Here is a 26,318-nt window from a genome sequence, read left to right on the forward strand (position 1 = left end):
GCTATTTTTAAAAAATATTTCTGTGTAGGTTTAATTAATATTTATTTAAGTTTTAGTAGTTTTAAGTACTCATTTGCTCATTTAGTTGCCACTGCAATATGTCTGTTTTTTTTCAGCTTTGTTTCAATTAGTTAAGTTTTGTTTTTGCTTTAGTTAACAATAACACTGTTGAAGATTAAAGGAATATAAATTAATAATAATAATAATAATGGAGATAAATAAATTGCATTATTTACTCACCCTGAGTAATGAGTAATTTCATTGGTTTGTGTTATAGAAAATGAGGTATTTGCTTGGGGCAACAATGCCATGGGGCAGTGTGGGCAGGGTCATACCTCAACACCAGTCACCAAACCCAAGAAAGTGATTGGTTTAGAAGGGGTTTCAATACAGCAGATTACTGCAGGCACGTCCCACAGCCTGGCCTGGACAGCGGTTCCTACTGACAGGTGAGGAGAAAGAGGAAGCTGTGTTTCATTAGTTGAGATTTGATGGCTTTTTCATAATGCATGTTCGGTATTTTTAATGACTTATGTATCTCATTGCTTATGGATAATGCAAATGGAATAAAAAGCCATCTCTTCATGATCTAAACCCAAACCAAAAGCAGTTTGTCCTTAAATGAGTTTGAGCCTGCAGGAAATGGCACCTTTCTCATTTACACAAATCAAAAATGTAATCAAAAATCTGGCATGAGTTTCACCGCTAATGTATTAATACATTAAAGCATTTACATTTTTCATTTTCCATTCTTCACAGCTGTTCAGTTGCATTGTTTTCCTGACAGGACTGAGTGTGAATTATCAATGTGTGTTTGTGCGCCTGGCAGGCAGCTGGTGGCTTGGCACAGGCCATTTTGTGTCGATCTGGAGGAGAGCACGTTTACATACCTGCGCAGTTTCCTGGAGCGTTACTGCGATAGTATCAGTGGGGACACACCACCTCCACCTTTCCCCTCTAAGAGGTAAAAACCCAGCACCAACCCACCAATTTATACAAATGATGGATTGTGATTGAACCACAAACAATTAATCAAAATATGTACAGTGTACGTAATGTATGTATAGAGGCACAGAGTGTCAGATATTGCTTTTTTAAAAGTTTTTTAAACGTATTCATTTATTTTAATTAATTTTATTTGTAAGTTTTTTATTTATTTTAATATTCTATTATATATATATATATATATATATATATATATATATATATATATATATATATCTTGAGTAATTTTTTAAATTATTTTTGTTTAAATTAGAATATTAAAAAATGTTCAAATTTGTTATACGTTATAAAATGTAGAATCAAATATAATGCTATATATTGGGAATGGATGCTTGAAACATGCCAGTCTGATTCATAGACATTTGCAATGTCAGATGTCAGTAGTTTACATCTGTCGACTGCAAGCTGTAAGATTGTTTTTACAAGCTGTCATACAGATTAATATAATTTCGCAGATATTTTTCCTGCTGAGGCCTCAAGATGGTAAGTAATGTATGTTGACCTTGAGGTCAGAACATTTAATTATGCACAAGGATATCCAAAGAAAGAGAGAGAGTGTTTCATATGGCTTGTTCTCATTATATGGAAGCTTCCAGAATACCTTAGCTATTTTATTTTATTTTTTTAAATTATTTTATATATTTTATTTCTAACAGAACATCCCCAAACCTAACATTTTATTAGATTTTTTTACAGTCTTTGTTTGAACACAACATCCCCATCCATAAATTATATTATATAATTATTAATATTTAATATTTTGTGCCTCTAGTAATTGGGGTTACTGTTGCTCATACTTATGAACCTCTAACTCTAGCCTCCACATTTCTGCTTCAGGTTTTACATTTTCTCTCAAGTCACTACATAGCAACCACCATATCAGCTAAACAACTGCATAATAATGCCCTAGCAACCACCTAGCACACCAGAGCATTGTGGCAGAGAGTTTTGCATAGACAAGCCAGAATTCTGGTTTATCTGTGTCAATGTCAGCTGCAGACAATCATATAGCTGGAATGTCACTCACACACACACACACACACACACACACACACACAGCTGCAGGGGTTACTGGCACAAGCCCACAACCATCTCCATGCCTGCATGGATGGGATCAAAGCAGCATATGGCCTGGCACTCGGTTAAGGTCACTCTAGACCTCAGGTTCTAACTCTCGCCATCTCTGTTTCTTTTCCAGGGAACATCACCAGTTTGTGTTGTTGTGTATGAAACTGTTGTCTATCCACCTGTCACTGGCTCATGCGGGGGGAACAGGGGCCACAGTGCTGGGTGCTCAGGGTCGGCCCCTCAGGAACCTGCTCTTCAGACTCATTGACTCCAATGTACCAGACTCCATACAACAGGTCTGCTATGAAACAGTAGGACTGATTGCAGAACTGTTTTCAACATTGATAATAAGAAAAGTTTTTTTTCTGACCCCACAATTTAGCTTTGCTATCACAGGATTAAATTACATTTTAAAATAAATAAAAAATAGGAAAGACTGTTTTTTTTTTTTTTTTTTACTGTATTTTGCTCAAACAAAAATTTTGCTTGTGCAGATTAGAAGAAACAAAGCTTGCAGAATGTGCTAAATAGTAATGAATGTATGAATATGTTTTGTTTTGTGATTTATTGTGCTCTTTGGAAAATTATACTTGACAAGGCATATGTTATTTGTCAATAGCTGTGTTTTCATCCAAGTTGCTAATTTAATTTACTCATGTCAATGAAATATTTATAAAAAATAAAATAAAATGAATAAAGAGCATTGCTTTGAAGAGAAGAAAACCCCTTAGTTTGGAGCGAACTGGTGCAAAATACAAATATAAATTATATCCATGAAGTTAAAGTTGTAGCCATTGTGAAAGCTACTGTGACTATTTTGTTAAACATAATGACATTTTTTTTTTTTTTTTTTTTTGTTAAATGTGTATTATATTCACTGGGTGCTTCCATACAGCATTGTTTTAATGCTCAAAACAGTTCTTTTGTGTTGAAAATTCTTTAAAAAAACAAAAGCTGTACCTGTACAATCTATCATTTCTGGCAACAGTACAAAACCGTAAACAACTTCAGCCAATCAGAATGCTTTCATATGCTTCTGGAGTACTGCCCACATGTTTAAAACTCTTAAGAGGTTGGAATCTGTTGGCTCTGTTTTCTCTTTGAGGATGTGTGAAGGAGACGTGACTTCCACAACCTTCAAGAGTTCAGTGTAACTCTTTTAACTGAATCATCTGTCACAATGCCAGCATACGAATCATTCCTACATCACAGTAATTAATTTTTGTTTGTGTGTTTAGGCGGTAATGAGCACGCTGTCCATCGGAGCGTCTCTGTTGCTGCCTCCTCTCAGGGAGAGAACAGAGCTGCTGCACTCACTGTTACCACAAGGTCCAGAGAGCTGGGAAAGCCTCTCTAAAGGACAGGTATTCACGACTGGCACGTATATCAGTATTTGCTGGGAAACCCCTGCTGTTCCATTGCGCTCCACTAATGATTCGGTGATATTACTGTTACAGCGTCTACAGCTGGACATGGTGCTAAACAGCCTGCAGGAACAGAGTCATGTGGCATCCCTGCTGGGATACAGCTCACCTGGGGAGTTGAGTGCAGGTCTGGCACTGCCGCCCACCCCTGACCGCCCCACAGGAAGTGTTAGCTCAGGCTCTGAAGCTCCAGATCAACTCCACCTGGCTGAAGTGCTCCTGAAGACCTTGCTGCTTAGCATTGGCTTCTATACGGTCAGTCCACTGGTTCAACAGTTGTCAGATTGACAGACACAAAAGTAGTTTTCCATTTTTTTAAGCTTCAGTTGATTTGAATTCTAATAAGCATAATCATTTTTGTCCTTCTCAAATACTTCATCATTCCAGGTTTTTCCTGTACTGGTTTAGGAATGGAAACTGGCATTTTAAAACTGGCATTCATAATCTGACATTGGATCTAAATAAAAGAAATCTTGGACCTCTTTTGGAAACCTTTCGCTTTTGTTCTTCCCTCTTTTTTTAATTCTCCTTTAATGCTAAAGAGCTCTGCGGACCCCGCCCCTCTCTTCCATCTGCTCTCTGAGAGACTGTTTACTTTAGCCACATTCATAGTGAAACTTGCTAATTAGCACATTATTAGGATTCATTTAAATACATTATACTCACTGCTTCTGTAGGAGAGGCTGGATCATGATTTGCACGAACATAAACTCATTTAAGTAGATCAAGGGCGCATTCCCTTCAGATCCAAACGTGAGTTAATCCTCTGCGATTTCAGTCGCTCAGATTTGACTCTGATGACTCACTCAGGGCGGGTCTGAGGTAAGACACAAGTCCAGTCTGTGCTGAAGCACGGCTGTCAATCAAACAATCATGGGAGGGGCCTCCGACCTTGTGACGTTACACAGTCAGACGGCTCGATTTGAGAAAGGGGAAAACTTTTAACTAGATTACAAAAAAACAACAACACTTTGGTGGATTTTTATCATTATAAGGTGGTTGTGTACACAAATTGCCAACACACATTTCAGTTTAAAGGGTCATGAAACCCCAGACTACGTATTCTAAGTTTTTAGCAGAGGTGTTTGTGTTGCACATCATAGAAGACAATGTTAGCATCTGCTTATTTTAATTTTAAGCTTTTTTGCTCTATTTTCATCTTCCGGATTTAGAATCTACATTGTGTTGACGTCACGATTTTTGACGTGGCAATGGACTATAGTACATTGATGACGCGTCGGTGTCTATTCAGTTATTCATGAGATTGCGTGTTTATCCTATGAGAAGACGCTTCGCTTAATTATTCACAACAGCATGTGTTCATTTGCTATGAAAGACTCATCAGACTGTGAAATGACATCGCACACATTAACAGAGAAACATTCATGGATTGCAGAAGAGTGTTTGTTTTTTCTTTGTAATAAGAGTTCGGCACAAACGCGATTCATTCACTTGGTGAGTGTAACCGTTTTTATAGCTCTGTGACACAACCTGTCAGAAGGCTTATATAAACGCCACAGAATAATATATATGTCTCCTTTGTGAGTCGCTTTGAATAAAAGCGTCTGCTAAATGACTGAATGTGTAATATGTTTTCGATGCAGAGTGCAAATGGCTGTGCATTTATTTGTGCTTTTAGCTCGATGGGAGCGAAATGAAACTTTCTGAACGCAAAGCTTTGTGTGCTGTCTGTCTCCCCTCTTTCTTCCCCCTCCCCCCGGTCCGCTGCACACCACGCCTTTTAGCATTTTTTTAAAACCGTGGTGAGAACTAACCTGTGCTGAAATGGGGGATTTCATGACCCTTTAAACAACTTGTAAAAGTGCATGTAGCATTATATGACCCCTTTAATATAATATTTTATAATATACACTGCTGTTTTTGTATGTTATTTGATGGAAGTATTTTATGCTGACCAATGCTGAATTTATTTGAATTTAAAAAAAAAACAGTAATATTTTCAAAATATTATTACAATGTAAAATGACTTTTATTCTGTTTAAATATTTTTTCAAATATGTTTTGTTCCTGTGATGGCAGCCATTACTTCTGTCTGTAGTGTGATCTTTTAGAAATCATTCATGAGAATCTTTTAGAAATCAATCATGAATCTCATTCAATTGATGTGTGATATATTTTGGGGAAACTTTTAAAAATCAAAACACAGATCATTATATTTTATCCTTTCTGTTAACACTGTTCCCTTTTTAATTCTGTCTGTTCATGCAGGAGCGTGCGTTTGGTGAACTGGAGAAGAACAGTGATAAACAGCGGTTCAGTCAGTCCCAGAAACAGACGGAGGCTCCATCACACTTCCACCACCTACTGTCAGCTCTTCACAGACACCTGCTGGCCCACTGCTACATCCACACAGGCGCTGAGGTACAACACTGACACATTTCCTGTTAAAACCCACTCCATATGATAGCTCCTGCCAGCTGCCAGTTGCACTGGTTACAGATTGCAGTTTTAAGAAATGAAATACTGTTGTGTGAGCATGTTTAGTCAAAAGATTTTTTAATTCTTGTGCCAGAACCAAGAGGTGGAGGCGGTCTGCATAATAAGTGTTTTTAAAGAACAGATTTTGTGTGTTGTGTAGGATGACAGTAGCGTAGTGCTGCTGCATAAGCACCTATGCCTGCTGCTGCCTTACGCAGCCGAGACCTTCAGGAGATCCACCATTCTTCTGGAGGAGAGCACACTGGACAAACACGTCATCAAGAAATTACACAGTAAGAACACACATTATGCACCATTCATCCATCCATCTAACCATCCATGCATCAAGCCATCTGTCTCTCACCGCCTTCATTGATTCATCCATTCATCCGTCCATCTAAAGTAGCAGTTCATCTTTCCATTCACCCATCCATGCATGTAGCCATCTACAGTATGTGTCCATTCATCCTTCTATTTATGGAGTTGTCAATTTTCTGTATATCCATCCATCCATCCATCCCTTTGTCTGTTTATCCATCCATCCAGTAAACTACCTTTCCATCCATTCATCCATCCATCCTTCTGTCCCTTTGTCTCTTTATCCATCCATCCCTTTGTCAATTTAAGTAACCATTTATATAGACATCCCTCTATAAATTCCTCCATCCGTCTATCTATTAATCCAATAGTCCATTCATGAATCCTTCCGTAAATGCTTTCATAATCAGTCATTCTATTCATCCATTCCTCCATTCATGTAGTCATCAATCCATCCATCTCTCCATCTATTTATGTAGCCAGCCATCCATCCATCTCTCCATCTATCTCTTTGTCTATCTAACTATCCATCCGTTTATCCGTTAGTCCATCTTTTCCTCCCTCCATCCCCCATCCATCTTCCATCATCCATCTGTGTAGCCATTCATAAACAGTCCATCCAATTATCCATCCTTCCATTCTCCATCTATCTATATAAACCTCCACCTATCCATCCTTTTGTTCATCTTTCCCCTCCATCCATTTATGTAGTCTCCCATCCATCCATCAATTCATTAGTCCATCCTTTTTCTCTTTCCATCCTTTGGCTCTTTATGTAGCCATATGTCTACTCATCTCATCCGTCCATCCATCCCTTCATCTGTTTATGTAGCCATCCATCTGTCAGTCCATTCACCCATCCATTCCTCTGCAAAATCCCTCCATCCATGGTAGCCATCACATAATCCAACCAGACCCAGTATTGAGTTATTTGTGTGTTTCTTTGTAGCTGTGCTGTTTGTTTCGGTGGCGGGCAGTCTTCTGTGTCAGGTGATGTACTCGTTGCTCCTGCTGCCATTGGCTGTGGTCAGACCCCTCCTTCCTCACCTGCTCACTCTGCTTGAACATCTCAACGAGCTCAACTGTTACCTGCCCAACACTGCGCACCTGGAGGACATGGAGCTGGAAGGAACCTCACAGGGTAAGGACAAGAATTATAAATTTCATTCTCGGAAAATGTTCGGGAAACCTTAATGCATTGTTTGCCATCCGAACGATTGGAAAAAAAACAACTGACAGATTCAATAACAAATGACGGATCATAGTGTAACACGCTGTTAAGAAATTCAGAGATACTGCAAATTACACACTCCTACTTCCTATTGCAGAAGCATCTGAAACCTCTGAGCCAATCACAGCGTCAGAGTCAGAAGATTGGGCATGGCTACTAGACCTGGAGAGGTCTGTAGCTCTTGCCATTGGCCGATGCCTAGGAGGTATGCTGCAGGGCCCGCCCCTTTCTATCCAGGAGAAGACAGCAGAGTTCTGGCTGTGTAACCCACTCCTGAGAAATGGGCTGGAGATAGACTTTGAACAACTGGGTAATGACTTGCCACTAGGAGGCAGCAGCTTATTGTTTATGTTGTGTGGTGTGAACAAACGCATAATTACAGCTAAATAAATACTTGTCTGTGTTGTCCTTTAGACTGGGCAATGGGTTGGCTGACTGAGGCCGTGTTCATGGGTTGCGGAGACGTCAGACTAGCTGAGCTGCGGCTGTCGGAAGATAACACAACGCTAGTGGAACTCGCTCTTGGCTCCCCACGAGAACCTGCCAGCGCCATCTGGAGGAAAATGAAGGAGTTTGCGGCGAGTCGAGGTAAGGGAGTGGCAGGTTTTGCTAAGTGTATAGAATATGAAAAGAAGATATAAAATATTTTACATTATCTACATACTTTTTTTTTAGCGGCACCGAACACTTATAAAAGTGACTTTTGCACCAGAGGATCGTTTTCATAGTTCCTTCATATAACCATTGATATAAATACATAGATGCCGCATTCGTGGCTGGAATGTGTATATACCTATACATATCTATGCCTGGAAACTTGGAACTATATTGGAATCCTATTGGGGGGACTAAATTTGCTCCTACTTCAGAATAGAGTGTAACCCAGCACAACAGGAACTACCAGTGACATGTCTATGTTGATTGGCCGAATGCATGCCATATGAATCACCCACCATTTTTAAAATGCTGTGTAAACACACATTTTACATATACTTTCTCCACAAAAATGAAAAACCAATCAAGTATTGCAGAAGGCAGGATAATAAGCCCATATACCTGTCTAAATATTAACGTTCACTTGTGTGTTTTTATGCAGACTGGGACAATAGTGGATCAGTGGGAGACTGCGTGTTAGAGACGGTGTGTCGCTGTAGTTTGGCCGCTCTACTCAAACATGCCGGCCTTCATGAAGCCTACTGGCAGGATAAGTGAGTGAGATCCACACCTCACCCACATTCTTTCTTTTTACCTAGCTCTCTTGAACACCTTTGTCTTCCCACGTCCTCCTTTTGCCATAGTGCAATAAACTATTTAATTAGTTGACCCAGATTTAATGAATATATGCTCTATTTAAATAATGATTCTATATGTGTATATTAAATTGTCAGTGCTTGTCTCTCTGTGTGCAGTGAGAAATCTCACATGATAAATTCTTCACCCCTAAAGATTCATGTGTGAGAGTGAGAGTTCAGTGAATATGATTTGACAGTCATGAACATCCAGACCAGCCTTCTGCAGCAGCAAAAATGAACCAGTAGTTTAAACAGTCCATTTATGTGCGTACGTTTGTGTGTGTGTGTGTGTGTGTTTGTTTGACTGCAGATATGAGCCCTGTGAGGTGCTGATTGAAATATATCAGGTGGTGTATAAAATCCGTAGCACTCTGCTGTCCTATAAAGAGAGCATAGGAAACCCAACCAGTGTCCAAACAACAACTACCACCAAAGAGGTAAAACACAGCAGTCATACAAACATTACTGGCCAAAAGGATTTTTTTTAGGATTTTTAAAGGATTACTACAACTGAAAATAATGTGTGCTATTTATATTATTTATTCCTGTGGTGCTGAATTTTCATCAAACCATTACTCCAGTCTACAGTGTGACATGATCCTTATTATAATGTCATTCTAATATTTCATGGGCACAAAATCTGTTTGTTTTTTTGTTGTTGTTGTTTTTTTCTAGAGTATCATGTGACACTGAAGACTGAAATAATAGCCGCTTGAAAGTCATCCTTGTCATCATGAACAAATTACATTTAAAAAATCTATATTTAAATAGAATTTCTTTATGCTGATGTACTGTAACCAGGGACAAAACATTTCCGTAAAAAAATGTTTTGCCCTGTCCAGGCTTCATTGAGCTCTCAGAGCCCCAGTGATGAGAGGCAGGAAGCAGGCAGCTCAGGAGATCAGACAGGAAGAGACGCAGATGCCAGCAGCCAGACACCACAAGCTGCTGAACACAACCAGGACGATCCCTTAGAGGAGGAAACACCCAGCATCAGCAGTATGTACCTGCCGGGTAAACATGCTGCTTTCTGTGTTCTTCCCTCACAGAGCAAGTGTGTGCTTCTGTTGAACCATATACCAAAGTATAAAGAATTCTTTCTCTCAGAATGAGGTCTGTTCAACAGTCTTAGTGTTGTGGTGTTCAACCCACCTTTTTTCAGCCACAGTTCTAGGATTTAATACATAGTCATATATATATATCCCTTTCAGTTGATTCATTCACTTTATCTTTACTTGTATTAAAATATATGTATAAACATTGTCACAAAGGATGGTCTTTGCTGTTTTGTCACTGCTCTAAATAATTCAACATTTAAATAGACATCTTGAGACACCCATTTTCTTACATGTGAACATTTAAGATTGTATGTTATCAATAGATCATGGTCTACTATTATGGGTTTAGTGAATATTTAGAATTTGATTTTATTTTTATAGTTTGGGTTTTGTTTTGTTTTTAAATTATGTAGTTGTTTTATTTTTACAGTTTATTTAATTTGAGTTATTTTAGTTCGTAAACTTATTTTGCCCAGGTAGCATTTCTCAATTTTTACGTTTTGTTATTATTACTAATATTATTTTGTTATTTATTATTTTAATATTTTATTTTATGTTATATTATGTTTTTATGGTGCTAGTTTTAATTAACAGTAATAACCCTGATGTTTTCGACATTATGTTTGTGACAAATGTGACATTATTGGCTTTAAAATACTCCCTTTGGTGTATTGCAAACTATTTGTGTGTGTCCTCCTCCTTGCAGAGGTGCTGCAGTGTTTCCTGGCCACCCGTGAGGCCATGCAGCTTCAACAGAACGAGACTGTGTACGAGTCGTCTGGCACCAGCACATTGCCCAGCAGCACAGAGAGCCCTGGGACGCCAGACAGGGAGCCCCCTCAGCGGCCCTGGGACCAACACAGCACCACTGACCAGGGCCTGTCCTTCCCAGCAGCCTGCCACCTGCTGGTATCACGCTGCCTCTTCCTGTTGCTGGGGGTCCGAGCTGCTTGGCAGGAGGAGAGTGTGTTGTCACAGACACCCACTGAGAGCAGCTTGGCCAGGTTTGTGTTGTGTGCAATTACAAAACAATTGCATGTGCAGGTGTGAAAAAATCTGAAGGTGATAAATCTCTCTCACTACATAGATCTCCACCCTACAATGAGGCCTTAGAAACAAAGATTGAGATGCAGTCCTCTTCTGAGAGAAGTTTCAGTGATAAGGAGGTATTTGTTTTTAATGCTTCTCCCTGTTTAATATCAATGAAATGAATCTCTCATTTCTGTCTTTTTGTTTGATTTTGCCATTTGTAATCTGTTTTGTCTTTCTTTTAAAGACACCAGATCAGTCTAAAAGCTCCTCAGGATCATTCAAGAATAAAATCGGTAAGTGGTATGTGAAAAAGCATTTTACTTTATTATGTATCTGATCTCACGTGTCTGATCTCATACATATTGGATCTATTGCAGGTTTCATCCCTAACATGACTGATGTCACCTGTCTGATCTCACTCATCTTTTGTTTCTAATTTGTCATGCATCTCATGTTGCATATATCTAACATAAGTGATCACGCACATATCTGATCTCACATGTATGATTTCTTACATCTGATCTTATATATCTTACATACCTGATCTCACACATACTGGTTTCATTGCAGACCTCACACATACTGTCTGATATTGCATGTCAGATCTTTGACATATCTGATTTTTAGGTCTGACATCAAATGTCTGATCTCCACGTTTCTAATTTCTAATGTCATTTCACATATCTGATCTCACAGAAGATATGCATCTGATCTCACGTCTTATACATTACATATCTGATCTTTTGATTTTTTTTTACTTGTCTGATCTCTAAGTTCAGCACAGTTCAGATGTTTCATGTCTGAAATCCAGTGTCTGATCTTCTGTTTCTATCGTCTCATGTTTTTCCTCTCACATGACTCATCTACCCTAACTGATCTCTGATATATATGATCTCACATGTATGATTTCTCACATCTGATCTTGCATATCTGATCTCACACATATTAGGTTTGTTGTATTTTTGATCTTTTAAAAGTCTGATCTTACATGTCAGATCTTTGACATTTCTGATGTGATGTATGATCTCTCATTTCTAAAATCTCACATCTGATTTTCACCTGTCTGATCTAACATATCTGATCGCACAGCTGCTTGATATCTTGCTTGCCTAATCTCACGTGATATCTCATGTCTGATCTAATTTCTGAAGTATTACTATATATTAGACATCTGATGCCACTCATCTAATCTGATCTCGCATGTCTGATATCTCGCATTGCGCCTTTCTATATCTTCGATCACATAAACTAAACTGCTTAGCAATCACACCCCTGTGCTAATCAGTCTTGTTTCTTGCTAGGCCTTCCTCTCTGTTCTTTGGGCATCATGAAAGATGCCTGGGAGCGTTTGCGGCAGTGCATCAGTCCCACTACCGTGCTGTGCCCAGGCGGAGGTGGCACACCCGTCCTAGGCCAGGTCTTCCATTTCCTCTGTGGGAGTCTCAGACGAACCTCTTCTCTGATGGACAAAGATGGAGGTGCACATGTGGATCCTAAAGCCATCACCGTAGCCATGGCACAGCAACATCAAAGAGCTCAGGTGGGAAATTCACTGCAGATCCATTTTACTTTCAATAACTAAACAACTAATCGAGTTGGCTCTATTAAATGTATGAACATGTAATGTTTTCACATAATACTAATAAAGATAGAGATTACAATTGTTTTCATCCCCTTCATCCAGGTGCGTCTGGAGGCCTTGTGTCAGATTTCCTCCTTTCTGTCAGAGATGGAGGAAAAGAACGTCAGCTCACTGGCGCCTCCTCGTTTCCCAGGCCTCCTGCAGTCAGTGCAGCTGCAGTTCCTCTCTGGCTGTTTTGGTCTGGGTGCCCCGATCACCAGCAGCCTAGCGGCACCTAACAACAAGATTCACCATTACACCGTAAGACATGCTGAAAATGACATTTCCTTAAATACAAACCACAGATTTTTCCAACATTTTTGTGTGTGTGTGTGTGTGTGTGTGTGTGTGTGTGTGTGTGTGTGTGTTCTTATGTTATGATAAGAAATATTATTCTTTTTTTATTTTTTTTTTTTTATCTTGACTTGAACATCTCTCTTATAGTTTAGGCCTATATTCTTATTGAAGTGTGTTTGACATGTTGAATTTGTGTCTAGGCTGGGACTCAGTCGGCTCCTATCAGTGTTCAGAGGGAGTTGCAGTCTGCAGCTCACACACTGTACCAGCAACTTGTGCGTGTGCTCAGACAGAAGGTGGCATTAGAGAGAGAACAGTCTGGTGGGTAACGCTTCTTAGAATTTGCCTAAATGCAAAAAAAATTAAAAATAAATATATATATATATATATATTTTTTGGTGGGGGCGGGGGGGTGTCATTTTTAGGTTTATATAAATAGAAATTGTTTTAATTACTTTTCATATTATGTAAATGCATAATAAAAATGTTATAAATGGTATTGATATTTACATGCAAACAAAATATTTTGCAACTGAAATGTTTTACTAATTTAATTGTACATGTTTATATGGTACCTACTCTACTATGCACATGCACTTTTCATATCTTAGTTGGATAAACAAGGGGAAATAGTAATTTTCTTTTGTTTAGTTTTACAATTTTAAACTGATTTTTTTTGTAATGTTATAATTACCCACTGATTCAAATAGACATTAATTTGTGAAATTGCTTTGTGGTTCTAATTTAGTTTGAAAGTATTTTAATATTTGGGAGTCCAAGTACTCTAATAATATCCCAGTTTAATTAAGTAGTGGATTAACATAGATTTGTCTCATTTCAGGCTCTTATCAGCACCTGCTGTTAGCTACAGTCTTCGCTCTGAACTTCCACTATCAGCCGGTGGATCTGGTGGTGATTATTAAATGTGGCGTCCTGGAGATCTTGTCCACACTGACTGATAACACCTGTGTGCTGGTGAACCAGCGCTGGCTGGCCGCCTCCATGTCCGGTCACATGCAGCTTGGTGGGGCGGTGAAGCTGGCCGCTGCCAGACTCCTGCAGATATTTGCCATAGCGGCCAGGTGAGATTATAAAATTGATAATTAATACCAAACGGGAGAACGCCTCCCATGGTATGCTCTAAAAACCTCACATTTTGAAAACTGATGCCTTAGATAACCGCGTCCAAAGCATTCTTCTTGCTACATCATAATATTGATTTAAAGAAACCACAAAACTTAATTTCATATGGATGTTTTGGAATAAACAAACGTTCCTTCTATCCCCAATAAGAACAACAGTACAGACAATAGAGGTTGAACAGCTGCAGTTAAATAAAACGTAAAATGTGTTTGTATGTGTTTCTCCAGTTCCTGTGAAGAAGCCTTGCCAATGGAAGTGTCCCAGGCTCTCATGGATGTAATGAGCGAGCAGCTGCAGGGATTGTTACATGCAGTCCAGCAGCAGGAGGTGCTAGAGAGGGATTCCACAGAGCACATCCAGGAAGAAACATCCAAACAAGAAAGTCAGTCATTACAACACAAGATTCAGCCTTTTTATGTTTAAACATACACACTAGTTGTAAATATTAAATGTAAATATTTTGTCATTGCAATTTTTTTTACTAATTACTTTAATTCATTTTTACAATATTTGTATTTAATTTTTTATTTTATTCTTACTAATATGAGTAGATAATTTCTATTATATTATATAATATATATTATATAATTGTATTCAAAAAAATTTGCTTATATAAAACCAAATTTTAAAATACCAGTCAAATTTTCACTCCAATTTCAATACCACAGTAAAAACTACTTAATTATTATTATTATTATTATTAAGACAAGTGAACCATTGGTAAAAAGAACAAATTACAAGCAAAAGATCAAAATAAATAAACCGAACAAAGATACAAATTAAGCAGTGCTATAGGTTTTTAGATATGTGTTCAGGTACAGAATCTAATAATCAAATGTAAACTTTGCATCTTCTTCACTGTATAAATTAAATATAGATTCATCCTTAATAAAGCTACAAACATTTTTTATTCAAGAGCAGAGAGTGATTTTCTATTTTTCTTTCTCAACTGTTTAAGTTCACTTAAAGACATAACCATTTTCAAAGATACTCACCAAGACAAACTTTTTATGTATTAATATATGTCTGTTCAAGTGCAAGAAGACTTAGAAAAAAAACGCAATGCAAGACTCGTGCGTAGCGTGAGAAACAGTTATTTTAAATGGCACTACTATTTGAAAATGTTAGGTTTTTTATTTATTTATATATATATTTTTTACTGTTTATGGTTATATTATGTATTTTATTCTGAGTTATTTTATATTATACTTTCTTTGTTTTGTTTTAGGTGCAGATGTAGTTCGTAACAGCAGGGTTGTGGAGTCCCAGCTCGCTGACTTTCTAGTCTTCCTGAGACGCATTTTGTCACTAAGGGTCGCCAAAAGACTCTCAGCGTGTATTAAGTGGATTGATCCACTGATGACAATTATATCATACAAATGCAGCTCTGGAAATCCACGCTTTCACAACCTGCGGACGAAGCTGCTGGCCTTCCATATTCTAGAAGCTCTTCTTCCTGCCTGTTCAGACCCTGTTGTCATGAAACAGGTGAGAAAAGAATGTTTTTTTTCCTTTTCAGTGCTATTCATCTGACTCTAAATGATTGGTGGTTGACTGATTCTTACCTAATAAGCGTTTACTCATGTCAATTTTGTTTTATTTCAGATTGTTGATCAATTATTTAGCCTTTTGTCCACATACATGTGGGAAGAACTTCTGGCCCTGAGGAAAAACGTAGAAAAAGCAAGAACTTCTGAGAACTCAAATAGGGTATTTAAACTCATCTCTGTCTGCCATTGTACAAATTATACCCAGTTGTATTTGTCTTTGCATTTTAGATGCATGTTTTATATATGCTCATGTGTCTTCCAGGACAGTGGAAGTGAAGATGAATGTATTCCTATTGGTGATTTCTCTTTTGACCCACATAAACTGATCTGTTGTTCTCTGGAGAGTGGCAATGTACTCTCTCATGGATCGGGAGGAAAAGGGTATGGTTTGGCCACCACCGCCATCACATCTGGATGCTTCATCTGGAAGGTAGCGATACAAATACAGTCACTGGTATCCCTGGTCTTTTACAGGGTCTGCATTCTAATGTTTTTGTTTGTCTCCATATCTTAGTTTTATATTACTAAGGAGAACAGGGGAAATGAAGGGACATGTATTGGAGTGTCCCGATGGCCCATCCGGGACTACAACCATCGCACCACCACAGACATGTGGCTGTACCGGGCCTACAGCGGTAGCCTGTATCATGGAGGAGAGCTGGGCCGAGCTCTGCCCTCCTTCACCCAGGGTGACACCATCACCTGCATCCTAGATATGGAGGCCAGAACCATTTCCTTTGCCAAAAACAACAGGGTCAGTGTGTGTTTATGACCTTAGATTGAACTCTCTTCGTGTTATATCCGCCGGTTTCACCTTTGGTTCTGCAGATGATTTCTATTTTATTTTTTTTATTTATTTTTTTACATTGGAAATGTGATTTCTATTTTACACCAACACAAATTCAATTATATATTAATTCATAAGATAAATCTGTGATCTATTTTAAAATAGAAGAAATATGTTATTGAAAGGAAACAAAAAAAAAACATAATATATTAGAATATGGAAAACCGCTCTGGAATTTCCTTTTGAACCAGATACTGAAGCGGTCACATGGTTTTCAGCTCTCAAACAGGTCTTTAACATGGTGTTTAACATAACTTATTAATAATGATTATTGTCAAATAAAGGACTGCTTGATTTATAAGCTAGTAGGATGTTTAAAGTTGGAATGAAAAGAAAATTAAGAGTTTGATAATTTTAATAGACATTTTAATAAATGTGCACATAATTTTGAAGGAAAATGTTTTTGCTTTGGTTGAATTTTTTTTTTATATATATATATATTTTTTTTTTTACATGCTTATGTGTTAATACTAAGAAAAATAATAATCTAATACTATAATCCCAACAGATTAGTACATGTAGTACATTATTTCTCGCTGAATATTCTGTTTAACTTTGAAGTATTATGATTGCTGTGAAGTTATGCACCTTTAAAATTGTATTTGTATAAGTTTTTTCACGTGACAATATGAAATACATTTCCAAACTAACTTCAAAAATATATTCGGCTCGGGGGCCAAGTTAAGCTCTATTCGCATTCAAAATTATTTTCTATCAATAATATAATATTGTAAAAACAGTAATGAAAATAAAATAGAACTATATAGGTTAAACTGAAAAAATGTTCTGTTGTTTTTATGTGTGTGTAGGAGCCCAAACTAGCATTTGAAGGAGTGGATGCCACGGAGCTCTACCCATGTGTTCTTTTCTACAGCAGCAACCCAGGAGAAAAGGTCAGCCTTTTAACAGCTCTACACCATTGGGTCCATTTTATTCAGTTTATACAATCATATTATATATTAGAATTCAACTTTTAAAACCCTCCTGTTCTTCGACTGGCCTTTAGGTGACGCTGTGTGATCTGCAGATGCGTGGCATGCCTAGCGATCTTCTCCCAGGGGAGCCCTTGTGCAGCCCGAGGGCCACGGTTCTGCTGGAGTCCACCATTCAGCTGCTGAGACGACTGTACATGAACAATGACTGGGTTCAACATATCAACCAGCACATGCTGAACAGATTACAGCTCATCAACCCTCTCATGAGGGAGGGACAAGCCAAAATGGGTCAGATCACTTGTCTGCTAAAACAATTTATTTCTTTAAAATTACACACATTATCTATAGTCTGTATATGAGTCCATATATTTGGGTGGCATCATTGCAGTTAATCAGTTTGGAAATGTTTTAGGCCTTGCCTGTTCGCTTTACAGTGCTATAGAGATTCTACAATAGATAAATACTAGGAATAAACTGTATTTAATTTGATATATATATATATTCTAAATACATTTATAAACTTTTAAAACAAACTTAAAGTTATTACTTGTCTTGTTTTCAGGAGCGTGTAATTTAGAATTTTTCCCTTTAATTACTTTTTAGAAAAGGCCTTTTGTAATAGGTCAGTTTGCCAATTGTATTTTAAAGGTTAAAGGGTTAGTTTAGCCAAATATTAAAATGATGTCATTAATAACTTACCCTCATGTTGTTCCAAACCCGTGAGACCTCCTTTCATCTTCAGAACACAGTTTAAGATATTTAAGATTTAGTCCGAGAGCTCTCAGTCCCTCCATTGAAGCTGTGTGAACGGTCTACTGTCCATGTCCAGAAAGGTAAGAAAAACATCATCAAAGTAGTCCATGTGACATCAGAGGGTCAGTTAGAATTTTTTGAAGCATCGAAAATACATTTTGGTCCAAAAATAGCAAAAACGACGACTTTATTCAGCATTGTCTTCTCTTCCGTGTCTGTTGTGAGAGAGTTCAAAACAAAGCTTTTTTTGATGTCCGGTTCTCCAACGAATCTTACGATGTAACCGGATCTTTTTGAACCAGTTCACCAAATCGAACTGAATCGTTTTAAACGATTTGCATTTAAACGGTTGCGTCGGTTTTCGGTTCACCAGTACTTCTTCGGACAGTTCGATTCAATAAACCTGTTGAAGAAAACGGTTCACCGGTTCTTTTGTGCTCTACGTAATGGCGTCATTGGCAATGATTGCCCTTGATTCAAGCCTTCGGTTTACCCGCGCTCATAACACTAGCACAGAATCAGTTCAGAATCAATCACCAAAAGAATCAGTTCGGTTCATGCGTTCTGTGTGTCAGTCTGCTTCACGCTGAATCACACATGCACAGTATCATCAGCTCCTCGGTTCTTCTTATCTGACTCTGCTCGGTGTTCATCTTCAGTTCTCTCTTTACTCCGGGATATTGGTTTGTTTGAACTCAGAGGGAGTGTCAGCCACATTAAACAAGTTAACAGCTTAAGTCATTTGTGGATTAATGAGTATTGGAGACGCGAACCGTTTAAAAACGATTCAGTTCGATTTGGTGAACTGGTTCAAAAAGATCCGGTGACATCGAATGATGTATGGATATCACAAACGGCTTTGTTTTGAACTCGCTCACAACAGACACGGAAGAGAAGACAATGCTGAATAAAGATGTAGTTTTTTCTATTTTTGGACAAATGTATTTTCCATGCTTCAAAAAATTCTAACTGACCCTAAATCTAAAATATCTTAAACTGTGTTCTGAAGATAAACGGAGGTCTCACGGGTTTGGAACAACATGAGGGTGAGTTATTAATGACATAATTTAGATTTTTGGGTGAACTATCCCTTTAATGTATTTTGTTCTCTGCAAGCAGGCCATGCTAGTAAGGAGTTTGATGAGAAATGTGGGGTGAACAGAGAGAGGGGCTTTGCTTGGGTAGATGTCGGGACGTCGACAGACCACCTCTCTGGCCCAGCAGGGCTCTCTGACGCCCAGCTCAGTATGCTGTGCACTGAAGTCTGGCCTGTCATGGCCCTCATCGGAGGGGTGGACAGCGGTCTCCGTGCTGGAGGGACCTGCCTGCACAAACCCAGTGGTCGACGGGCGACCCTGCTCGGGGTCTTGAAAGAGGGAAGCCCCCTGGCTAAGCTTCAGTGGGAAGCGACAGATTTTACTGTGAGGTAAGTACACAAATGCACATATACAGTGCACATTACTCTTACAGACAGTCATATAAATGAAAGATTAAAATGATTAAACTTAATATTTTAATGTTTTATTATATATATTAAAAATATGTAAATAAAATGCCTAAAATAAATTAATAAAATGTTAGAATATTATAGAAAATAATTTGCTAAAATTCCACCTATTTTATTTTAAATGTTTTCATGCAGTTCATAGTACAAACGCTCAATGTTTCTAATATAGCAAATGGTTCAAATTAGGTTGTTTGAGGGTCCGCAAAAAAAAAAAAGAGAGAAATAAACTTTGCAAAATTTATTTTATATGTTGTCAACATTAAGTTCACGTGTTAGTTAGATATTAATAAATAAAATGTAATACTAACTTTTAATGCATTTACTGAATTTGATATTTGGCTGTTTAAATTTTAAACTTATACAGCATTTCATTGTATTATTTTAATAATTTATTTATTTTATTCTAATTTATACTTACAACGTAAACATCTACATCATTTTATATATTTATATATATATATATATATATATATATATATATATATATATATAGATATACATATATAGATATACATTTTTATGTTTTTTTTTATATGCAAGCCTTATACATCTAACAATGTTTTATTAGTGGTTGGAACGAAGTAATTATAGTCCCATTAATATTGCAATGATTTAGTTTTAGATACTGTAAATGCATTGGCCATATACAGGACCAATTCATTTTAGAAAAATTAGTTGCCTTTGTAATATGAGACTTAATATTTTTTTTGTCACACATTATAAATGTATGTGTGTGTGTGTATATATATATATATATATATATATATATAGAGAGAGAGAGAGATATATATATATTTTTTTTTTTTACATACAGTATTTATATTTATATTTTAGGAAGGAAGTTCTCCATATTTTTTGTCCTTTGTCCTTGTTTTAGAGTAAAATATTGCAGTACCTTATGACTTAATGTTCTCCAGCACTGTCAATATTTTCTATGTTCAGATGCCATTGTAATTTTTTTTGTATATTTTGTATGTTATACCTGTCCTGTTCTTTTTGCCAGTTGCATGTCTTTTTTCCTTTTCTATTTCTTTACTTCCCTTTTCTTGTATTGTCTTTTGTCCCCTTCCTTTTTTTCTAATCATGGTATCCTTTCCTTTCCACTCTTTTATTTCTGTCTTGCCCCTTCCGTCTCACTCCTCTCCTCATTTCATACTGCTTGTGACCTGCTGCGGTCCCACTAACCCAAAGCTTCCTGAATTCTTGGTCACCCAGCGACACGCCTCTCTCCTCCCTGGAGCCGTGTGACGTCCCCCAGCTGGACATGTCCCGCTGCCGTGGCCTCAAGCCGTCCGTGTTGTTCGACCTCATCCTGATGACCGGCATCTTGGAAGAGCAGGAGCCTCCTTACAGATCATCCGAAACACCTGGATTGCCGAGGAACCGAATCAGCTCAGAGGGCGGCCCGCGTAGCGAGCTGGAGAGACGTTTGGATGAGGACATTGCTCGTATTATGATGGACGAAGAGGGACTGAGCTGTCCGGTGGTTGCAGACAGAAATAAAGAGGAAGAGTACCAAGAAGACACGTTCAGATCCCTTGTACAGTCAAATGAGGAGCGTGCTGGAGCCCACTGTCCACCAATACTCGCACCACAACCCAGGGTGGACTTTTTTGCTTTGGAACTACGCGCAGTCCGCATTTCCTACCTCCTCTTGGGGGCGCTAAAATCTCTGGCTGTCATTCTGAGCTGTGGAAAGTTCACTGATCTTCTCCTGGTTCCCAAATCAGATGCAGAAGTCAATGTAAGTAGCCCCGACCCAACGAGGACCTCTGCTGGAGGGGAGGAGAACGCCGAGCTACGCTCTGTGCTGCAGTTTGTGGTGCGGAGCATGGTGAAGTGGGCCGTCAGACCCTGTCCGATCAAACAGGCCATGGCTTTATCAGACCTTGAGAGGGCCCAGATCATCATCTTTAAAGGAGTGATGAGCAGACTGCATGAGGATGGAAGCAAAGAACGCAAAGGTCTGGCGCTTTTGCAACAACATGTGAACAATACGGTTTATTCTGTGTTTTAATACCTTTCTGTTGAATAATAAATAATTTAAGGGGTCATAAACTGCATTTTTATTTTATTTTATAATGTTCAATGAAGTTCACTTATAATGGTATTGTGATTTTACATAAAAAAATACATTCCAAACGAGTTTTGTTCTGAGCTTGGTTTCAATAAAAGCTGTTTTTAAACTAACAAAAAAGTTCTGAGTTTTGAAACTTACAGGATGTTTTATAGTACATTGAGCTCTTATATGTCAAAAGATCAAGGGAATTTTAATTTCCCTGTTCATGACCCCTTTAAACTTTTTAACTTGACATGTAAGAATAATAAATCAGTAAATAATTAAATGTTCATTTATTTGTTTATAATGATTCAATAAAATAATAAAAAAAATATATAATGATTTTATTTATTTATTATAAATTACTTTTGTTTATTTATTTGTTTTTAATCATTTCTATAATGTAATCCTTTTAATAAAATTATTTAACTTGTTTTAACTGTTATTAATAGGCAGAGGTCTAGCTAACAATAATAAAAATAATCAATTATTAATATTACTACAGTTTTTTATGATTTATTTATAATATAATAACATTTAATATTTTTTATATAGGAATAAAATATAATAAAAAGGCAACAGTTGGTTATAAATAATATTTAATACAACAATAATAATCATCATTATCATTACCTTTTTTATTATTATAATTATTTTTTAATTAATTTCAATTAATTGTATAATTCAATAATTTTAATACAATAATGTAATTTGTTATTATTAATAGAAGTAGTAGTATTTCATATAGCTTGTATTTGTTTATTATATACATTAAAAAAAAAAAATAATGCAAAAGTCTGTATAAAAGCTACTACTAATAATAATAACATAGATTTTTAATTAGTTTTTTGTGTATTAATTAATTTGAATACTTTTTGATTTGTGTCTGTGTATGTAGATTCAGCAGGGCACTCGTCCTCTCAACCCGTGTCCAAATCCTCCAGTTCAGTGTCACTTTACAGTAACGGCTCTGAAGGCACCGCCATCTTCGGCCAATCAGCTTCACCCTCCACCAATGACCTCACAGCCTCGCTCCTCACCGCCCTGCAGGCTGACGGCCTGGAGAACTTCAACCCTTTCCTGCCCATCAACCTGCTACAGTGAGTTTCTGTTTCATCCAAGCCCAATTATTAAAGTGCAAAAACAGTATTATAAAAGAACCTATGAATTAGTGAAGTAATTAGAAAGTACCTTTTAAAGTAATGGCAATTATTGATGAATTTTGTATAACATTTGAATTGTTCAGGCACATAAAATGTGTATGTTTTTTTTTTTATATAACTGTGCCATTCAATGTCAGTTTGAAAGAAAGGGATATGAGACAGCGTTTAAGACTGTCTGAAGCTAACACACACACACACACACACACAAACACGCCCACTCAGTAAACTCTGACGTTTCTGGCTGCTCTCACTCCAGATCGCCATCAACTGAGACACACACTCACACACAGGTTACTGAGAGTGTGAGTGAGCATACAGGTGAGTGTGTGTGTAAAACCGTGACTGTGTGTGTTATAACCTCAACATAACACATGCTCCTCTTAATTTCAGTGCCTAAGCATGGCTTAGTGACACAAGGGTGATTTACACCTCAACATAACACATGCTCAAGCTGAACGTTTGCTCAAGATCAGGTGCTAGTGGTTCTTCTGTGTCTGTGTGTGCATGTGTGTGTGGCTGGGCTCCTCTAGGCGGATGGTGCTGGCTCGTTTTCCCACATTGGCAGGTCTCGTCCACAGTCCGGTTCTGCCCCCCGGGCTCAGCCTGACGAGCTCAGCGTCCTGTGAGGGCTTCACTGAGCAACAGACCAGCTTCCTGGAGCCCTGCGGACAGACCAGGACCCCCGTGGGTAAGACGTCCAGACAGATTCGGGAATACAAAGGCGTAGTAAGAGGATGTACTGCATGTGGCATCCATGGACACAGTTCATCTGGTCAGCGCATGATGTTCCAGCGATTTATTTAATTTAGAAACTTGTGTCAAGTTTGGTTTATGTAGCACCAGATGTGAGAGCTCTTAACCCTGATGCCTGTGTATGTTTTACACTCGAGGCTTGCTTTGGAATGATTTTTTGCATTGTTACATACTGTACTCACTGATTGCAAACAATTTTTGTGCATCTTTACACCCTGTTGAATGGCACCTTGAATCTCACAATAAATAACCAATTCCTTTAAGAAATATATTTCTACTTTTTATGCACTGGGGTCCAAAACTCTGAGACTACTATTAAAAATATTGCTTTTCAAAATTGTATTTTATTATTTTTTTTTTATTAAGACTTAAATTATATTTTTATATTTCACTTAATATATTTAATTATATTATCAGTGTATCAGTCTGTGTGAAAGGTCAATTAAAAAATATTTACAATTAATACAATTAAAGTAAAATTTCAGTGTCATTTTTATTACAAAATTGATTAGTGACTTAATATTACCCTATGTTATTTATTTATAATTTTCTGAATATTTGTGATTGTTTAGATTACATTTTATATTAAACTATTTAATGTAAATAAATAAAAAATCCTGATATTCAAAGTGGCCTCAGATATTGAACTTTATTAAGTGTAAAAAAATAATAATGAATAAAAAAGTAATGGAATTTGTAGTCCGTGTCATTTTGTTGGCCAATAAGTTCCCATGCCTTCTCTAGCACAGTGCATTATATTTTAAATGCAGATATTTTCTAAAAAATATAATACTGTTTACCTGGCTGACAGTCCAGATACATTCTGATATCACTGAATATTTTCATTTCTGTCCTTCAGAACAGCCCCAAATGTTTGTCCCAGTGCGCTTGCTTGAAATGGGCTTCTCAATGAGACACATCTACAGGGCCATGGAGGCAGCAGGTACCAGCGAGTGCTTGCAACATCTAGCCAGACTCATTCTTACCTCCTAAATCAACAGACAACATAGACAATCATGTTACAATGTTATATGGAACTTTCAAAGATTAAGAAACCAGAACTAGAAGACAGCTAGAAGAAATAAGATAATCATGTTGAGTTTTGTACTTTTGATTTTTTTAATTTTTTTTATTATTGTATTTATTTGAATTTTCTTTGCCTTTTATTTTTTACTGTGGATTGCTGATGATGCTGTTATCGCAGTAGATTCACTCATTACACTTCCCTATGAGATCCACTTCCCTAATTCACCCCTCACTGTTCTTCCCCACTGAATCATGGGAAATATTAGAGGAGCACTGCATGAAGTCTTATTTTGTGTTATGAATGCTCTGTTCACAGTTCAACAAAATACAGCTTAATTCTATAAATGTTTTGTATGTATTTGTAATAATTATTTTTATGGCATATTTACACAAACATTTAATTATATATATATTTTAGGTTTTGTTAGCAAAGCCAACTTTTAAAATTTAAGCAATTATTTTGTTTTATCTATCTGTACCGTAACAGAGAGATATACATTCAGAATTCTTTATTTTTCAGTTTCGAGTTTACAAGGGCAATTACAAAGGCAATGTTCGTTTTAAAAATAAAATGAAATCTTTCTATAGAAATTAATTAATAGAGACTGTTTATATTTGGCAAATTGCAAGCATTAATCATACACCCTCAGACCAACAGTTTTTAGGATCACGAGAAACATTAATTCAGTCAAGTGTGTCTAAATGTTATTTTTTTTGCGTATTCTTCCTGACCTCTTTGTGACCTCTCTCAGGGGTCACTGGAGAGGTGGACTCACGCACCATTGAGGTGTTGGCGAGCTGGATGCTGGAACATCCCATCACAGAGGAGCAGCAGGCAGGAGAGGGTTCGTTTGCAGGGGGCGCCACTGATACGCCCTCTTCTGAAGGGCCAGAGACGGTCCAGTGCCCTGAGTCTCCAGCTCCTCTGACCCTACAGGAGAGCAGAGAACCCAACGAGAGGTAAATTCAAACATTCACGACATCTAATCAGTGATAGCTGATCTCTTGCATATTAATTTGGGTCCTGATCAGCCTTGACGCACGGTACCATACTACTCTTTCTCTTTCTAGTTTACAGTATGTATAGTAACACTGCATACACATTTCATGTTTGCAAGATCACACTGACCTACAAAATTTACCAAACACACCACATGGAATATTGTATACCACAATGGTCTCATTTTCCTTTTATTCATTGTGTGAATTCCCTATGCGTTTTCCAGTTTGTTGGCAGGTTTGGACTTGGTGGAGAGGGAGAACTTCTTAGATGTTCACCTCACCAGGAACAGACCTCCACCTGCTCGAAGACAGCGGTCCGGAGTAAGTCAGAGAACTTCCTTCAGGAGAGCAGGTCAGAGTCACATACAATGACATTAAAAAGTCTGGTGTCTTTAAAAATGATTTTTTTAATTCAGCAAGGATGAGTTGGCTCATCTATGTGGTTTGTTTTAGACTCCCCGTCGCCCAGTCCTGTCCCATCGCTGTACAGACAGGATGTGGGAGTGGCAGAGTGGCCAGAGAGGGCTGAAACGCACCCGTTTGCTGCTGAAGACGACTCGGAGCTGGGATACATGGATGATCCATACCATGAAGAACCTTATGAGGAGCTCCTCACCCCAGAGTTCATCACCTCTGAGAGGGACACACTGTGGATGGTAGAGGTACTAGAGACCCTATCTGTTTTTATGTTTTATCTGTTGTTTTTTCTATCTATCGTTTTATCTACCATTCTACCTATAGTTCTTTCATTTGTTATATAGATATCGTTCTGTTGTTTGTCCTATCTATTGTCCT

The 26,318-nt window shown here is 37.6% G+C and overlaps 1 protein-coding gene across 6 annotated transcripts in view; it reads left to right on the forward strand.

Annotated features, from left to right (window-relative positions):
* LOC132130418 (probable E3 ubiquitin-protein ligase HERC1) overlaps positions 1–26,318 on the forward strand; it is a 67,281-nt gene that overhangs the window by 17,007 nt on the left and 23,956 nt on the right. For 2 of the 6 annotated variants that reach the window (XM_059542125.1, XM_059542127.1), the window contains exons 10-44: positions 278–449; positions 830–964; positions 2,204–2,369; positions 3,312–3,437; positions 3,531–3,752; positions 5,727–5,879; positions 6,097–6,229; positions 7,204–7,395; positions 7,583–7,795; positions 7,900–8,073; positions 8,582–8,693; positions 9,088–9,214; positions 9,620–9,791; positions 10,542–10,839; positions 10,923–11,001; positions 11,112–11,160; positions 12,169–12,407; positions 12,552–12,749; positions 12,986–13,106; positions 13,627–13,867; positions 14,156–14,310; positions 15,157–15,416; positions 15,534–15,638; positions 15,741–15,908; positions 15,993–16,232; positions 17,135–17,218; positions 17,332–17,548; positions 19,130–19,439; positions 20,712–21,484; positions 22,478–22,679; positions 23,273–23,430; positions 24,355–24,438; positions 25,274–25,481; positions 25,748–25,875; positions 25,977–26,185. In XM_059542125.1, the coding sequence (XP_059398108.1) occupies positions 278–449; positions 830–964; positions 2,204–2,369; positions 3,312–3,437; positions 3,531–3,752; positions 5,727–5,879; positions 6,097–6,229; positions 7,204–7,395; positions 7,583–7,795; positions 7,900–8,073; positions 8,582–8,693; positions 9,088–9,214; positions 9,620–9,791; positions 10,542–10,839; positions 10,923–11,001; positions 11,112–11,160; positions 12,169–12,407; positions 12,552–12,749; positions 12,986–13,106; positions 13,627–13,867; positions 14,156–14,310; positions 15,157–15,416; positions 15,534–15,638; positions 15,741–15,908; positions 15,993–16,232; positions 17,135–17,218; positions 17,332–17,548; positions 19,130–19,439; positions 20,712–21,484; positions 22,478–22,679; positions 23,273–23,430; positions 24,355–24,438; positions 25,274–25,481; positions 25,748–25,875; positions 25,977–26,185 (6,623 nt within the window). Of the gene's footprint in view, positions 1–277; positions 450–829; positions 965–2,203; positions 2,370–3,311; positions 3,438–3,530; positions 3,753–5,726; positions 5,880–6,096; positions 6,230–7,203; positions 7,396–7,582; positions 7,796–7,899; positions 8,074–8,581; positions 8,694–9,087; positions 9,215–9,619; positions 9,792–10,541; positions 10,840–10,922; positions 11,002–11,111; positions 11,161–12,168; positions 12,408–12,551; positions 12,750–12,985; positions 13,107–13,626; positions 13,868–14,155; positions 14,311–15,156; positions 15,417–15,533; positions 15,639–15,740; positions 15,909–15,992; positions 16,233–17,134; positions 17,219–17,331; positions 17,549–19,129; positions 19,440–20,711; positions 21,485–22,477; positions 22,680–22,998; positions 23,061–23,272; positions 23,431–24,354; positions 24,439–25,273; positions 25,482–25,747; positions 25,876–25,976; positions 26,186–26,318 lie in introns of all 6 variants that reach the window. The other 4 variants (XM_059542130.1, XM_059542129.1, XM_059542126.1 and 1 more) reach the window with 4 other exon arrangements.

Source organism: Carassius carassius, chromosome 47 (assembly GCF_963082965.1).
Source record: "Carassius carassius chromosome 47, fCarCar2.1, whole genome shotgun sequence".
Taxonomy (NCBI): domain Eukaryota; kingdom Metazoa; phylum Chordata; class Actinopteri; order Cypriniformes; family Cyprinidae; genus Carassius; species Carassius carassius.